Consider the following 17,733-nt stretch of genomic DNA (forward strand, 5'->3'; position numbering starts at 1 on the left):
AGGAAATTCACATATACAAATATTTAAAAACTCCCACTAAGAACACTTCTATAAAGCACCACTTGTGGCCTTTAACCATGCATATTAAAATCATAAAAACAGTGTGTGTAGGTGTCGTAATGTCATATCATACATGACCCATGCAGAATGTATAAAACAGCTTGTGTTCACTTCATGTTCTGTATCTTTAGTGAGCACTCCCCCAATTAGCAATCAGCCTCTTATGCTCCATTAACCAACACCCCCCCCCTCCGTAGAGGCCTCTCGGCCAGCTTAATCTCATGAGTGCATTCACCATGGGTAAACTAGTATCGGCCTCCTGAAAATGCAGCTGTCAAAGGGATCATTGATCCTTGTGACTGGCCCTATTTCCTGCACATGTGGATTACTGGTAACCTGTGTTACAGAAAAGCATTCTGGAATTTGTGTGACTTGTTTTGGATCGTTATATAGACTTGTACGTGAATAATTAGTTTCTATAATTGAGCCATTGCTGCTACTGTTATACTGTATTTCTCCTTTCTGCTGAATTGTCCATATGACCCTATGATAGTCTTGCTGGCCCCATAGATATAGTTACAGCATTAGTCTAATGTTCCAGCCCTCCGACACCTATGGACATGTGGAGCTACTCCTTCCTTACATCTTTGATCTCTAGGTGTGTATAATGACAAAATTACACGTTATACGCTACTTTTAAAAGTGTTTGTCAGGTTTCAAAAAGCGATCTACAAATACTAAAACGGAAGAGGCATTCAGACGCCTAGAAATCAAGACCCTGTGTACTACTTCATTTACACTGGAAACACCGCAGGTAATCTGACTGAATTCCCATCCTCATGGGAATTTGCTTCATCCCGGCCCCGTCTGCCTGTGCTCTGCGCTGCAGGGTTCTATTTCGCAGGTTCCGGGAAGTGACAGTGACTCCCCGGCGCCTGCGCAATAGAACCCTGCGGCGCTGAGCACATAGAGACTGGTACGGGTCCAGGAGGGAGCAAAGTGTGTTCAATGTGAGCGGAGCTTTGCGCATGCCCGGGAAGTCAGGGAGCACAGTGCACGTCACAAGGCCCTGTGACGTGCAGGGGAGGTGGGGAATATGATAATTAAGCATATAGGTGGGGATTTGGGGGAATAATAAGCACATAGGCAGGGATTGCTTGGCGTCCCCCGGACGCCAAGCCTGTTCAAAATAGAATTGATTAAAGCGCTTTTCTCTGCAATCAAACCTCTACTATGGCCATACAGGTATGTATAGATTTACTTTTCTATACCCTGTATGGCCATAGTAGAGGTCTGATAACTCCAAAGGGGTGACAGATTCCCTTTAAACTGTTACTCTTGTTTGTTAGCATTGCAAACATTTATAATATGCAATCAAACATCAGACTTGCAGAAAGAAGGAATAAAATGCACAACACGAGGATGCAGGAATTACTTAACAATCGTTGGCATTTATAATGGTGTCTGCTGATTAGTCTCCTGATAGTTCTACTTGTGCTCCTGTGCCATGTACTGAACCCACTCAATAGTCCAAATACCCCATGCACATTAAAGGGGGGTTTCAAGTTGTCAATAGGCCGAGAGGTGGGGTAAGAGAAAAAAAAATCCTATGCTCTCCTTCCAGATAAGCAATGATCATCGGTACTCAATGCTGTGTTCACCACCAATCTCGGGGGATCAACATCTGTAGGTGACCTCTGCATCCTTCACATTTCGTCTGAGCTGGTTTCCTTTGATTGGACATTATGTGACGGTGTAAGCCTCACCTAGTGAAATGGACCCACTAAGGCCCAGATCCTCGTAGGTACACAGACCCCGGTTATTGGTGCAGCTGGCAGGATGGCATGTGGGGAGCGAGGATGTGGCGCATTCAGGAATCTTGGGAGCAGTAGGACAGATTAAATGAAAGTCAGCAGGAATAGAAGCAAGCTAAAGCTCGGTGTGCACCGAAGGTGGAGTACTCCAAATGAAAGTCTTGAATATCAATCCTAAGACACAGGTGTGTGTCATCTTGAGCCTTAAAAGGCCCAGGGAGATAATGTCACTGAGCTGCACAGAGCAACCTGCCAAACCCAATGTGGAGCACAACAGAGGGCAGCAGATCAAGGTGAAGGAAGCAGAGCATACCCTTTTGTTCTTTCAGTAGCTAAGCTGCTACAGTTCTATGCTCTTACATAATCGTTCCTGAGTCAGATCGGCAGGTGGCTTTATAAGGTGTATGGGCACCTGAACACTAGCAGCTGACTATTATGGTTTACAAAACCATGAAAGAAGAAATGCCTGCTCCACCCCTTCCCCCTTAAAAAAAAAATAAAAAAATAATGACATTTGTTATAATGGAAGTACTTGTGTAGGATATGGTGACTTACCATGTTGGTCCACAGTAGATGTGGCTTATCTTAAATATTTATTATTAATTTATATTATTTCTTGCATTAAAATAAACCTTCTATAATTAATGGCTAAAGTGTCCAGATAAAGAAATCAGTCTTTCCGACTAAGTGCCCCAAAGAAATGGCTGATCTAATCTGTCAGCTATCAACCAGTAAAAGCTCCCCCCCCCCTCCTTCCGAAGACCTTAGACTAAAGTCTGCCAAACCCACCCATAATGGCCGAATCTGCCTTCAGTCTAATATGTATTGGGGTTTCCCGACTTCCCTGATGTCACAAGATGTGGCCTGTTGGATCTCCCGCTGCCGACCCTTTTGTTTGGGTGGAGAGACAATCTTACAGCTGACAACATCTCTTAGAGACCACAGGAACGTTCAACCAAGCCAAGAATCCTGAATATGGAGGAGTCAAGAGAGAGAGAGCTGTTGGCCAAATCATTGTTCAGCTGACAGCTATCTCATGTGTTTGGGAGGGCGTAAGGTTCACCTTCTCAAGTCTATGGCCTCTTAAAGGGTTTCTTACATTTTCATAGATGGTTATTGTTATAAAACCAAGCACTTTTGCAATTTATTTCTTATTAAAAATTTTAGCCATTCTTAAGATATTAACATTTTTTTTTTGTTTACAGCTCATTGCCTTGGAGTCCGACCACTGCTGCCGTCTAGTATGTAAGCACTGTGCTGAAGCTGGTCGGGATTATGAGGTAACTGCGCTCTCCAGCGATCCTCGCCAGATTCAGAATGGTGCTTACAAGCTCAATAGAAAAGAGCTTGTAACTACTGCGCATGTTCTGCTGTCTGGCAGCGGTGGTCGGTCTCCAAGGCAACGAATTGTAAACAAAAGAAAAGTGTTAATATCTCAAGAAAGCTATATCTTGTGTTTGGGAGGGTTTAAGATTCACTTTCGCATGTCTTTGGCCTCTTAAATAGATGGATATTATTGTAATATTATTTGGCCTCCTCTTCATAGATGGATGTTATTGTAAAACCAAGCACTTTTGCAATTTATTGCTTATTAAAAATTGTAGCCGTTCTTAAGGTATATATTAACGTTTTTTTTTTTCTGTTTACAGCTCATTGCCTTGGAGACCGACCACTGCTGCCGTCTAGTATGTAAGCACTGCGCTGAAGCTGGCCGGGATTAGGAGGTAACTGCATGCCCCAGCGATACTGGCCTGCTTCAAAATGGTGCTTACAAGCTCAGTAGAAAAGAGCTTGTAACTACTGTGCATGTTCTGCTATCTAGCAGCAGTGGTCGGCCTCCAAGGCAACGAAGTGTAAACAAAAGAAAAGTGTTAATATCTCAAGAACGGCTGAAAATTTTAATAAGCATTAAATTTCCAAATTTCTTCTATTTACAGGCCCTGTCCAGCTATACTCCTTTATGAAGATGGGAATAAGTGGAATAAAATATGGGAATAATATATTTTGCTCAATACTGTTAGGGATTGTAATCTGCCATGCGCTCATTATTTCATATGTTAAATGTTACATTATCTGTTATAAATTGGTGTCCTTCCTTTTCCATTAGGTTTTGTTATTTGTGTGTGTACAGTATACACCAGGTCCTTGCAGATGTCCTGCCCTGCACTGTACACATCCACTGTGTATTACCTCCTTTGTTGTGTAGATCGAATAACGCTGCCTTTAATGGGTTTCCATTGATCAATAGTTTGGGAGGGAGAGGGCTGGACATGCACTACATATGGGTGTGGGACATGTGGACACTGAGGATGGGGGTGGTCTAGTACAGGACTTTAAGAACAGAATTAATGGTTTTACAGGATCCTAGAGGTCAGAATTAAGGGCTTTGACAGTCCGCAGATGATATACAAAAGGAATAGATCAGGATAGTAAAGAAAGGCGGCAAATAAAACAAGAAAAGAAGCTGTAGCAGCAAGAGAGCAGGATTATATATAAGGGAAAACCATGGGGAGGGACTGGTCACAGCTCAGCCTGTTCTCACTCTCAGGCTTTAGGAAATATCCACGTGACTATTTCTCCTCCTCTCCCGACAGTCTACACAGTTTACTAGAAAAGAGTCGAGGAGGGCATTGGAAGAGCACAGAACGCAGGATGTCTCGCAAGGATGAACCTCAAGACAAGTGAGTAAGCAGCCGTTTTGGGCCATTTTGTCTTTTCTTATTTTTCCTTCTCTCCTTTTTATAAAGCTGTCTCACTGTTCGCCATGCTGTGTAGGTTAACCCCTTCCGTGTCTTGTACCCTTTTTTTTTTATCACGGTGTCCACAAACCTCACACCCATAATAGATTATTTCTCCCAGTCCTGCCACGCTGTCTGTCATGATGTGTGTTTATCAGCTTCTGGTATTACCAGTTTTGCTTGTCTCTGCATTGTAAAGATTATATGCCTGACATTTGCTCCTGCTTGTCAGCCTTCTTTGGAAATGCTATACATTTCATTCCTGTTCCCTCTGTACAATGTGTCTCATGGTCCCCTGTGTCATTGCGGAAAGTCAGCCAGGGACTACATTATATATATTCTGGTTTAGACCTGGCAGCGTTCAGGACTTAGCTTGTATACGTCTCTATGTGCTGTAAAATACATCAGTATTCCTTCCATACATCTTTACGTATAAGATTTTACTGAGGAAGACACCCTATTATGTTCATGGGCTATACTGAACCAATCCTATCAATAACATTTCCTCTTTCCTTTACAGATTCCACTTTGTCACAATTATATTCCTTATCTTAGGCCTTGGGACTTTACTACCCTGGAATTTCTTCATCACTGCAATTCCTGTAAGTAAAACATATATATACGCCCGAATGTATGTAAAATTCTTGTTAAATTCTACCACTGATCATTGCACAAATGGCATACATTTTTTCACATCTGCATTTAATAAGTAAAGCCCCATCCAGATCCGTCATACAGATCTATATTTGCCGTCAATTCTGATGGAATTGCAGACCCGGCTTTAAATTCTTAAATATCAAATAAAGGGCAACAGAATCCCCAAACTAAGGAGAATCATTTTTAATTAACACATATTTGACTTTTTTTTTAGATTAGAAATTATTTATGTCGGTGTAAGATTATGTTCCCAAAAATACAAGTATTCATTTTATGCTGAATGCACAAAATTAATTTAGAGAAGGAAAGCTTATCTGACCTGTTTATATCTTCTAAATATTTGGCAACAATTCTGCATATGACGCTGGAAGAGCACATAGGTGATTGTGATAAAAATGCATTAGATGGTGTGGTAGCTCAGAGTTTGGCACTGAGAAATGAGACCATGGCTACCAGTCCAACTATAGTCTTCTGCTTGAAGTATTTTTTATAAATTTACTCCGTGTTCTCCAGCCTTTTAAAAAATTACTATGACAACGGACTAAAGGAGTAATGCATGTGTTGACTTGAGATGGGGAACTAAGGCTGGTTTCTGATATCCTTGAATCACAGTCCAAGTATGGATCGTGATGTACGTACCAGGCCGTGTGTCGACTGAGTCAGGAGAAGCGTGACCAGTCTGCATTATTATCAGTACTTGGATCATGATTCATGGATGTGGCCTTAAGGTGACCACACATTGTTGGCCTTAAGGTGACCACACAATGTTGGTCGAACCCTAGGATTTCAGCAGGACTGAAACTGATGTTTTATTGGGTCTATTAGTTATTAATCAGGTTTGTGTCTTCTTCTAACATAGATGTTCCTTTCTCAGTATTTTCAGACTCGTCTGTGTACAGAGACCCCCCAAGTGATTGAAATTTCCTCTAACAACAATCATTCATTTGACTCTGCACACAATGAAACGGCACCTTGCAAAGATGAGTTTAACTTCAACAATTGGATGACCCTCTTAGCACAGCTGCCTCTATTGCTTTGTACACTACTTAACTCCTTTATCTATCAATGGTGAGACCTTTGGTGTCTGATGTCACATGGGCAATCTTGTTATTGTTGTTTTGTTTTTTTAATTGGATTTTAATTACAGTGATAATTACGGTGAAACTTTTTTCTTTTTTTTAAGCAAAACCTGTTTGGGAAGACGACTTCCTAATCTAGTGGACATACTAAAAATGTAACTAGGGACTGATGCAGTTACACTTTTTTTGATTACAGCAGCAAAAAATGGATGTCTTTCTGATTGCTTTTGGCAACAAAAAAAAACAAACATTTTTTTTCTGATGCTCTTGATAAATGAGACCTAAAATTAAAGGAAAAGAAAATTTGCAACGGGTCCGCTCATCCCAACTCATTGTAGATTTCACCATGTTTGAGAATAGGGGACACAGATATCTAGAGCGCAGGAATTTGGCAGCAATAGCAAATTTCTTGTCATGTTTGCTCTGCCTCCTGGGACTTGTCCAGCACTGATAAAGGGGAACTTTTACAGAATATTTAATGTTTTCATTTTGATTTTTTTTTTTAGGTCTGTAACTCATTTGTAAATGTAGTGTTACAGTTTAGCAGTGCATTTATGTACGGGAGTGATGGTCTAGTTCTGATATGAAGTCATAACTTGTTCTAAATTTCTCCTAGGATCCCAGAGAGAGTGCGGATAGCAGGCAGCATATTTGCTATCTTGTCCCTCTTTATTTTCACCGCAGTCCTGGTTAAAGTTGAGATGGGTGCCCAAAGTTTCTTCGATCTGACCATGACCACCATTTGGTTTATTAATGGTAACTATAGGACTTTTTTTTTTTTCTTTTTCTATTAGCCACAGATATTTTATATGTCATTATAATACAGCGTTTGATCTGTACATTATTAGCATATGTCAAGGGAAGATATTTTTCGTTTTAAACTTTTGAAAGTTAAAAGCGTCACAGACTGTAAAACTTAAACTTTTTTGTGCTCTGTCCGCAGATATGAGATGATAATTGACCTGAAATAGAGTATTTTTTACTTTTTTATTCATTGTTGTCCCTTTTTTTTTTTATATTTTTATATAATAATATGTGACTGACTATCCTTTAAGATATTTACAGTCAATGCCAGATTTTTGGCTATAGTTAATAGCTCCCTAGTAAATGTAATAATGACTATAGTATAGGAAGACGTGTTTACATTTAATGGTAGTTTTTAGGCTTTTATGGAAAATTACAAGAGAACCTGCCACTAGATTCATGCTGCCCGAACCACAGGCAGCATGAATCAGTCTGACCGTTTTACTCTGAAACGCTGTCGCATTTCGGGGAAAGCCGGGGACTATAAAGAGAACCAATACCTCACTAGTCCAATGAAGACCCCGTCCAGCCCCAGCTGATTAAACAGGTATGTATACAAATGGGAGAGACCTATTGATTAACTGGCGTGCCGGATGGGGACATCATCCGGACCAGTCTTGTCTCTTCCTATAGTCTCCGACTGGCTTGTCAGACTATGTTTTCAGTGAAATGCCGCGGTGTTTCAGTAAAAGACATCCCTGGCTCAAATCTTTCAGCCAGACTCTGATTCATGCTGACCTTGGTGAAATAAATGATGTATTCCCTTTAATAAGTTTGAGGAATGAATAAAAGTAAAATGCAACAAGCTCTGTGCCATATAGGGTGCAAACATAAATGTGGGCAGTATCTAATGGATTTTTTGATATAACATATAGAGGTATAGTGCATTGATTTGCAAAATTTCTTGCAATAAGGCATAAAGTTATGCTTCCCTGTATAAACACAATATGGGGAAATCTCCGCTGTCCTGTCGATACTGCATTGTTTGGCTATTAGTATCAGCAAGTACTGGTTATACGTCCACTGTATTCCTAATGGCAGCGCTCCTCAGTCCGCTCGCCATGGATTGACATTTTGCTGGATTTCTGTATGACTACATGCAGCTACTCTGAGGGAGAAGGGAACGCTCTACTTGTGAATACAGCAGACATATATCTATGACTCCATTAAATATACATATCTTGTTATGGCTGTCTCCAACATCCAAAGTCTGATGACGATTTTCTTTGACACGAAAATACAATATCTGGAAGTCTGTATTGTTTTATATGTGTTCCTCATTCATTACTCCTTTTTTTTCTCTCCAGCCTTTTGTGCCATTCTACAAGGCAGTCTTTTTGGCTTGTTGACCCTCTTCCCTCAGCATTACAGCAGCATGTTCCTCAGCGGGCAGGGAATGGCCGGCACCTTTGCAGCACTGGCTATGATCCTCTCCATGTCCAGTAAGTGTCTATCTCCTCTTTAACTATTGTAAAGCTAAAACTTTTCTCTGGAAACAATAGTATTAGTACTTCATTCCTGTCATTAAAGTCCTCCAGTCTGACCTTCCAGCTGCTGTCACTTACTTACCAGGGACATTTTTACATTTGCACTTTTTGGGTTAGTGGTCCTTAGTTTGCAATAGAAGTTTACAGTTATGTCCTCACTATAAGGCTGGGGTCACACAACCATATTTTCTCTCGTTGCAGAGAATCGGGTAGATTATGCTAATCACACTCTGACAATATACTAATATCCGATTATAAATATCAAAACTTTATTGTTACCTTAAAGGGGTATTCCCATCTTCAAGATCCTATCCCAATACGTAGTAGGTGTAATAGTAATAATATTAGCAAATACCTCCAATTAGAAATGTAGTATAGTATTGTTGATTCGCTATGTCTCTTTCCTCATGTGCTGGCATTGCAGGACCTTATGTATCCATGGTTACAACCACTAGCAGCTAGCTAACTGTCACTTTATCAGTGGTCGTAATCATGGATACCTAAGGTCCTGCAATGCCTGCACATGAGGAAAGAAACATAGCGAATCAACAATACTATACTACATTTCTAATTGGAAGTATTTGCTAATATTATTATTATTATTATTATTATTATTATTACACCTAGAATCTTGGAGATGGGAATACCCCTTTAATTTAAAAGGAAACTATTAAATGTTCCCAGTCAAAACCAATAATCACAGAGTAGTGGCATCTATTTCTAAATAATCCTGTATACAATCAATAAGCCACATAAGAACCCAGGGGTTAAAGGAAGTGGAAAGATAAACCTCAGTACTTTCCCTTACACATTTTACCTATTAATGCCCTTACCTTGCTGCGGAGGTTGGCACCCCAATACTACACTGCGTCTCGTCTCGCCCTGGTCCGCACTAGATGATCCTAGGTACTCGGCAGCGAGGTAGGGGCATTAATAGGTAAAAAGTGTAAGGAAAAGTACTGAGGTTTATCTTTCCACCTCCTTTCCTGACTTGCTTTAACCCCTGGGTTCTTATGTGGCTTATTGATTGTATACAGGTTTATTTAGAAATAGATGCCACTACTCTGTGATTGTTTTTTACTGGGAACATTTAATGATTTCCTTTTAAATTAAATTAAATAAATTTTGATTTATTTTTTTTTTAAATTGGATGAGATTAGCCTATTGTTAGACACTTTAAATACTCTCCACTTCATTAATACATATGTTAGTTTAATCAGAGTTTGATCAGTGTGTGATCATAGTGTGATCTGATTTTCTATGTTGAGAAGATGGGAAAATTTTTCTCCGTCTTCTCCATTTGGTCAGTCCGTAAAAATTGGACCACGAGTGCTGTCTGATTTTTGTTTTTCCTCGGACTCATTGACTTGCATGGCCGAGTGCGAACTGAATATCTGCTGCAAATCATGCAGACACACCTGTCTGAATGTGAAAGGTTGCATAGAATAACATTTGTCTGAGTGCGATCTGATGTTTTGTCGGATCGCACTCAGACCCAAAATACTGTCATGTGCACGAGCTCTAATAATACACTATTACCTGCTATAATATCCCAGCCTCTTTATTTTGTATCTATAGTCACCTTTTGCAGTCTTGCAGTTTCATATTCTGCATATGTATTTGCTGACCATATTGATATTTTTAGAATTTTTTCTGCTTGTGTGGGAAGGTTGTGCAACATTATCATTCCCTTTTTCTTGTTCCTTTTACTCTTTTCGTGCATGTTTTGTTCTTTATCTTTTGGTTCCGCAAAACAAACACATTGACTAGTGTTCTCCAGGCGGATATTTCGGTTAATCTGTTTTAATTCAATAAGTAGCTCAAAAGTTAAAAAGACTGAATAAAAACTGTTCTGTATTTGTGGGCAGGTGTGTTTTTTTTCAATGTCCCATTAGGTGGGCTTACTACACCTTAATATAAAGTCACCCGGGTACGTGTGTATGTACATTAATGTCAGCCTGAGGTTACTGGAGTTCACAATTTCTCACTTTGTAGTTGTGTTTGTTTCCTTTACCTCTTTATCTTCCATGTCAAACAAAAGGGCGAGGCTTTTTACATGGTGTCATTGTAAAAAGTCAGCTTCAAGGATGTATATTCAGGATGTCACACCATTCATTAGTGCACATCTGAAAGAAGGATTTATCCATCTTTATATTTGATGAAAGTAAAAGTTTTAATGGAAAAAAAGTTAAAAGCTGTTTGGTAAAGGGCGTTTCTGTTTTTATAGTACTATGAAGTTAGAAGGAGCTTGTCTGATGCTTTTGGCCTATTCACAGCGTTGGAAATTTCAGCCCAATGCTGGAGCCATCAATGGGGGAGGCTGTAGGTTGGTTTGTCGCCCCCCCTGGACCACCTGGGTACTCTTGGGGTCTCGTTTACATACAGAAATTAGTTTGTCCTGCTGTTATTAGAGTAATCCTGCAGGCATCATTGTTTGCATTGCAAATGCTGAAATCTGCATTGGAAATTTGTGAGTTTTAAGCTGACCATTATCTACGCTGTAGGTTTTCCACAGAAAATAAATAAGATCTGTTAAAATCTCATCCACAACACAACAGCGGCCACAAAAGTTTGTGTCAACTTGATGCTGGCCTCAATCATCTCCCTTCATAATTGTATTATAAATAGACAATTATCCAGAATTTCATCCAATACATGTCTACATTTTCAACAGTTGTGCCTCCTTTGTGAAGAAGAAGCGGTGACTTTGTAAGTTATTTGGCCATCGTAAATCTGAATGTTCTGCTAATGAGTCATGGCCGCGTGTGAATAGCACTTGCCTGTTACTTGGAACATGTGGTAGAACAGGTCTTAAAGTTTTCTACATTCTTGTATGTGTAAATAAGACTGATAAAGTTTATGGACAAATTTTTACCCAGGTCTAGAAGTGCTAGTATTAGCACAGCCGAGGGCTCACATGATGTGAGGCAACTTTGATGCCTTAGATGTGATTTGAAATGGAAAATAGTTTATCAAAGAAATCTTCATATCTTGTGTTGTGGACCAACGTGCATTTTTATTCTATTTTAAGGAAATAAACTGGAAAGAAAATTGTATCTAGTAATAGCTCTGCGACAAGAATGTGTTCGCCTGCCTTCACATACAGTGCCTACAAGTAGTATTCAACTCCCTGCAGATTTAGCTGGTTGACACATGCGGAATTAACTTGGCATTGTGACATTTGTACTGTAGATCAGCCTGGAAGTGGGAAATGCACTGCAGCAAATTTATTTATTTTTTTATTTTTATTTTTTTATATAAAAAACGTTAAAAGTTAATTCAGAGTGTCATTTATTATTCAACCCCTCAAACCACAAGAATTCTGTTTGGTCTCCCAAAAGTATTAAGAAGTAGTTCAGGCACCAAGAATAATGAGCTTCACATGTGTGGATTAAAGATCTCTTTTGCCAGCCTTTTCTGACTATTTAAGACCCTCCCCAAACTTGTGAACAGCACTCAGACATGGTCAACATGGGAAAGACAAAGGAGCATTCCAAGGCCATCAGAGACAAGATCGTGGAGGGTCACAAGGCTGGCAAGGGGTACAAAACCCTTTCCAAGGAGTTGGGCCTACCTGTCTCCACTGTTGGGAGCATCATCCGTAAGTGGAAGGCTTATGGAACTACTGTTAGCCTTCCACGGCCAGGACAGCCTTTGAAAGTGTCCTCCCGTGCCGAGGCCAGGCTTGTCCGAAGAGTCAAGGCTAACCCAAGGACAACAAGGAAGGAGCTCCGGGAAGATCTCATGGCAGTGGGGACATTGGTTTCAGTCAATACCATAAGTAACGTACTCCACCGCAATGGTCTCCGTTCCAGACGAGCCCGTAAGGTACCTTTACTTTCAAAGCGTCATGTCAAGGCTCGTCTACAGTTTGCTCATGATCACTTGGAGGACTCTGAGACAGACTGGTTCAAGGTTCTATGGTCTGATGAGACCAAGATCGAGATCTTTGGTGCCAACCACACACGTGACGTTTGGAGACTGGATGGCACTGCATACGACCCCAAGAATACCATCCCTACAGTCAAGCATGGTGGTGGCAGCATCATGCTGTGGGGCTGTTTCTCTGCCAAGGGGCCTGGCCATCTGGTCCGCATCCATGGGAAGATGGATAGCACGGCCTACCTGAAGATTTTGGCCAAGAACCTCCGCTCCTCCATCAAGGATCTTAAGATGGGTCGTAATTTCATCTTCCAACAAGACAACGACCCAAAGCACACAGCCAAGAAAACCAAGGCCTGGTTCAAGAGGGAAAAAGTCAAGGTGTTGGAGTGGCCTAGTCAGTCTCCTGACCTTAACCCAATTGAAAACTTGTGGAAGGAGCTCAAGAATAAAGTCCACATGAGACACCCAAAGAACCTAGATAACTTGGAGAAGATCTGCATGGAGGAGTGGGCCAAGATAACTCCACAGACCTGTGCCGGCCTGATCAGGTCTTATAAAAGACGATTATTAGCTGTAATTGCAAACAAGGGTTATTCCACAAAATATTAAACATAGGGGTTGTATAATAATTGACCCACACTTTTATGTTTAAAATTTAATAAAATTCAACTGAGCAACATAACTTTTTGGTTTGTAAGATTTATGCTTCTGTTCATAAAACCTACTCTCGTTTGCAGTTTGAAGGCTCTAACTTATTTGCATCTTATCAAACCAGCTAAATCTGCAGGGGGTTGAATACTACTTGTAGGCACTGTATTAGTTACAGGTTTGCATGCCCACTGAATGCAATAGTTATAAAGGAGCGCTTTCTATAATAGTAGTCAAAGCGGTGACTTACCTCTAAGGATCACAGCGGTGTCTTGTGCCTCTTGAGCGGTCCTAATGATGTCTTACGCCTCTTGAGCGGTCACAGTGGTGTCTTGAGCGGTCACAGTGGCAACTTGCACTTGTTGAGGGGTCACAGCAATGTCTCACACCTCTTGAGTGGTCACAGTGGTGTCTTGAGCGGTCACAGTGGCAACTTGCACTTGTTGAGGGGTCACAGCAATGTCTCACACCTCTTGAGTGGTCACAGTGGTGTCTTGAGCGGTCGCAGTGGTGTCTTGAGCGGTTGCTGTGGCGTCTTGAACGGTCACAGTGGAAACTTGTACCTCCTGAGCGGTTGCAGTGGCGTCTTGAGCAGTTGCAGCGGTGTTTTGAGCGGTTGCAGTGGTGTCTTGCAAAACTTAGTCGCTAGATGCCATGCAGGGCTGTGGAGTCAGTCGTGGAGTCAGAGTCGGTGCTCATTTTGGTGGAGTCGGAGTCAGTATAAAATGGACCGACTCCGACTCCTAAAATATATAATAAATTGGGTACAGTAGTTCAATGCAGAATGTGCTGAATATTTTTTCATAGGAATTTGGGAAAATTATAAAATGTCCTATAAATGGCTGTTCTATTCCTGATCTAAGGCTACATTCACACAGTGTTTTTGCTGCGTTTTTTGAGGATACGTTTTTCAGCTGCAAAAGCAGATCAGCTTTTTAAAAAACCGCATCACCTGAAAGGTTTTTGAGCTCATAGATAATGTTTTCAATAGCAAAAGCAGATTAGAAAAATGCCACACAAACTGACATGCTCATTCTTTGTGAGGATCCGTTTTTGAGCCCAAAAACGGATCCTCACAAAACGATGTGTCTGTCATATCTTGAAACCCATTGACTTTGCTGGGATGCCCAAAGTCGCTGCATTTTACTGCAAAAAATGGATCCGCAAAAACGCTGAGTGTGAATCATGGCCGTAGCCAGCGAGGGGCAGGGGGGGCAGCTGCCCCCCCCAGAAGTAGGGGCACACACCTATCAAAACTCACTTGTATTCTGCAGTGCTCCCATCCTGCAGCGGCTCCAGACTGCAGGGGGCAATCTCCCCTCCTCTGTCCTGTCTTCTGCCGTCTTCAGAAAGAGGAGGGGTGCCTGCCCTGCACAGGATCCGATTCCTGGGCCCCGAGCTGGAGAAAGTGAAAGTACTACTGCTCATCTCTGTCACAGGAAGGTAACTAATGCTAATATTGTAGGTGATTATTATGTGCTCTCTGTACAATGTGTGAACTATATGTGCGATATGTGCAATGTGCTGTCTATAGCTGTCATCTGTCTATCACACTCTATCTATCCCTCCATGTATTCATCTATCTATCCAACCCTCTATCTATCCATCTATTTATGACAACAAAGAAATTGTTACCAAGACACTGGCAGTAAAAGATACTAAAGCTCATCACACCAGCCAGTTTCTCCAGGCCTTAGTGGAAAAAGTTCTGCAAGATTACAAACTCAAAAAAGAACAGGTTCTTGCTATTGTAACGGACAATGCTTCAAACATGATAAGTACAATTAAACTGATGAATGAGAGTAATGAACAACAGCTAGAAGAAACAACAGCTAGAAGAAAATTTAGGATTCAGTATGTTTGAGATGGAAGGCCACAGTGCTGTTCATGTAACTGAGGAACAAACAGATATTACAACAGAAGAACAGCAAAATTATACTTTAGAAATAGATGATCTTGTTGAAGCTGCTTCAAAACACTTTCATATTCATCACATGCGCTGTGTTGTGCACACGCTGCAGCTGGCAATAAGAGATAGTCTGCAAGAGGGACATGCTGGAAATCTGATTGGAAAAGTGAGGAAATTGGTTATTGCCGCAAGAACCCCTAAAATTGATTCCATCTTGAAGAGACGTGCTGGGAAAGGGGCAACTGTCGATCAAGCCACTCTGTGGGGCAGCACTTATTTAACGATTGAGCGATTGCTTGAACTAAAACCGTTTCTTATAGATATGGCGAACCCTCAGGTAACCCTAAATGAAGGTCAATGGACACAGGTGGCAGAATTGAAGAAATTGCTTAATCACCCATTTACCGTGACTAAAAAATTACAAGCTGAGGATTTAACTCCTGGCATTTTCATAAGAGAGTGGAAGAACTTGCTATTTTGCCTGTCCCAAAGAGGAGGTTTAATCGAAGATGGCATTTCTGCTTCAATGAAACGGAGAGAGACACAGCTATTAGGAAAATAAAAAATTTTCTGGCTGCTGTTTGTGGACCCAAGTCATCGTATACTGCTTGATGATCAACAGCTTACTGAAGTTACTAAAGGAAAAGAAGCTCTGACTGAGGTAGCAGTTAGGATGAGTGGCCTACAGGAGGACTGCCAGGCGCAAGAGGACTTGGGTCCTGACACTGCCACTGCTGCCATATCTTCATCCTCATCAGATGAGGAGTTTGACTTTGACAAGTATTTGGATGACATGGAGCAGGCAAAGCGTTGCCGCAAGGAAAAAGATTTCACTCCTTCTCCTATAGCAAGCTGATTGACCATATTTCAGCAAAATGTTTCACTTGCTCTCAAAGAAATAGAAAAATTCAACCGTTCATCAAAACTAACTGTGCATGAGGCAATTCGTTTATACCCGGAAATTGTTAGAGATGTTGCCCATGTGGTTACGGCTTTGCCTCCAACCCAAGTTAGTGTAGAGAGGTTGTTCTCTAGCCTTAAAATTATTAGGTCAGATTTGAGGTAATCTATGAAGGAGGATCTGATGGAGGCGATACTATTTCTCAGAACAAATTCATAGACTGCACAAATGTTATTTAGTATGTTTTCGTTGAAAACTGTTTTTTGCCACTTGCATAGTTTATTACATAGTGTTATATATATATATATATATATATATATATATATATATATATATATATATATATATATATATATATATATATATATATATTATAATGTGTAATCGATATTAAATAGTGTATTACATAGTTACAATTTATTAGTTTTTTGTGTTCTAAAGTTGTATTCCAATAAATATATATTATGTTCTATCTAAATATCTTGATTATTGTATCATCAAAATGATTAAATGTCTGATGTTCACATTGTACTTCAATAAATTTTTCACTTAAATATAAGCAATATATGTGGGAGTCGGAGTCGTGGAGTCAGTCGGTGTAAGGGAAATTGAGGAGTCTGAATCGCAGGTTTGGCTTACTGACTCCACAGCCCTGATGCCATGGCTACTTTTGGTCAGTACAAGAGAATATTTCATGATTAGGATAGCAAAGCTTCTCAATGAATTTTACTAACTTGGACATACAGTGGGTATGGAAAGTATTCAGACCCATTTACATTTCTCACTCTTTGTTTCATTACAGCCATTTGGTAAATTCTAAAAAGTTCATATTTTTTTCTCATTAAAGTACACTCTGCACCCCATCTTGACTGAAAAAAAAAACAGAAATGTAGAAATTTTTGCAAATTAAAAGAGAAAAACTGAAATATCACATGGTCATAAGTATTCACACCCTTTGCTCAGACACTCATATTTAAGTCACATGCTGTCCATTTCCTTGTGATCCTCCTTGAGATGGTTCTACTCGGTCATTGGAGTCCAGCTGTGTTTAATTAAACTGATAGGACTTGATTTGGAAAGGCACACACCTGTCTATATAAGACCTCACAGCTCACAGTGCATGTCAGACCAAATGAGAATCATGAGCTCAAAGGAACTGCCCAAGGAGCTCAGAGACAGAATTGTGACAAGGCACAGATCTGGCTAAGGTTACAAAAGAATTTCTGCATTACTCAAGGTTCCTAAGAGCACAGTGGCCTCCATAATCCTTAAATGGAAGAAGTTTGGGACCTACAGAAGTCTTAGAACTGGCCATCCAGCCAAACTGAGCAATCGTGGGAGAAGAACCTTGGTGAGAGAGGTAAAGAAGAACCCCAAGATCACTGTGGCTGAGCTCCAGAGATGCAGTAGAGAGATGGGAGAAAGTTCTACAAAGTCAACTATCACTGCAGCCCTCCACCAGTCGGGCCTTTATGGCAGAGTGGCCCGACAGAAGCCTCTCCTCAGTGCAAGACATATGAAAGCCCGCATAGAGTTTGCTCAAAAACACATGAAGGACTCCCAGACTATGAGAAATAAGAGTCTCTGGTCTGATGAGACGAAGATAGAATTGTCACCAAAAAGTTCTAAGTGGTATGTGTGGAGAAAACCAGTCACTTCTCATCTCCTGCCCAATACAATCCAAACAGTTAAACATGGTGGTGGCCGTATTATGCTATGGGGGTGTTTTTCAGCTGCAGGGACAGGAAGACTGGTTGCAACTGAAGGAAACATGAATGCGGCCAAGTACAGAGATATCCTGGATGAAAACC

The 17,733-nt window shown here is 40.7% G+C and overlaps 1 protein-coding gene across 7 annotated transcripts in view; it reads left to right on the forward strand.

Moving 5' to 3' along the window:
* SLC29A2 (solute carrier family 29 member 2) overlaps nt 1–17,733 on the forward strand; it is a 43,782-nt gene that overhangs the window by 9,011 nt on the left and 17,038 nt on the right. For 4 of the 7 annotated variants that reach the window (XM_073658417.1, XM_073658418.1, XM_073658416.1 and 1 more), the window contains exons 2-6: nt 4,409–4,495; nt 5,073–5,154; nt 6,084–6,277; nt 6,905–7,044; nt 8,400–8,534. In XM_073658417.1, the coding sequence (XP_073514518.1) occupies nt 4,467–4,495; nt 5,073–5,154; nt 6,084–6,277; nt 6,905–7,044; nt 8,400–8,534 (580 nt within the window). In that variant the 5' untranslated portion in view covers nt 4,409–4,466. Of the gene's footprint in view, nt 1–4,408; nt 4,500–5,072; nt 5,155–6,083; nt 6,278–6,904; nt 7,045–8,399; nt 8,535–17,733 lie in introns of all 7 variants that reach the window. The other 3 variants (XM_073658421.1, XM_073658422.1, XM_073658420.1) reach the window with 1 other exon arrangement.

The sequence above is a fragment of the Phyllobates terribilis genome, unplaced genomic scaffold, assembly GCF_046119375.1.
Source record: "Phyllobates terribilis strain yellow unplaced genomic scaffold, ASM4611937v1 Scaffold_13__5_contigs__length_258822181, whole genome shotgun sequence".
NCBI classification, from domain to species: domain Eukaryota; kingdom Metazoa; phylum Chordata; class Amphibia; order Anura; family Dendrobatidae; genus Phyllobates; species Phyllobates terribilis.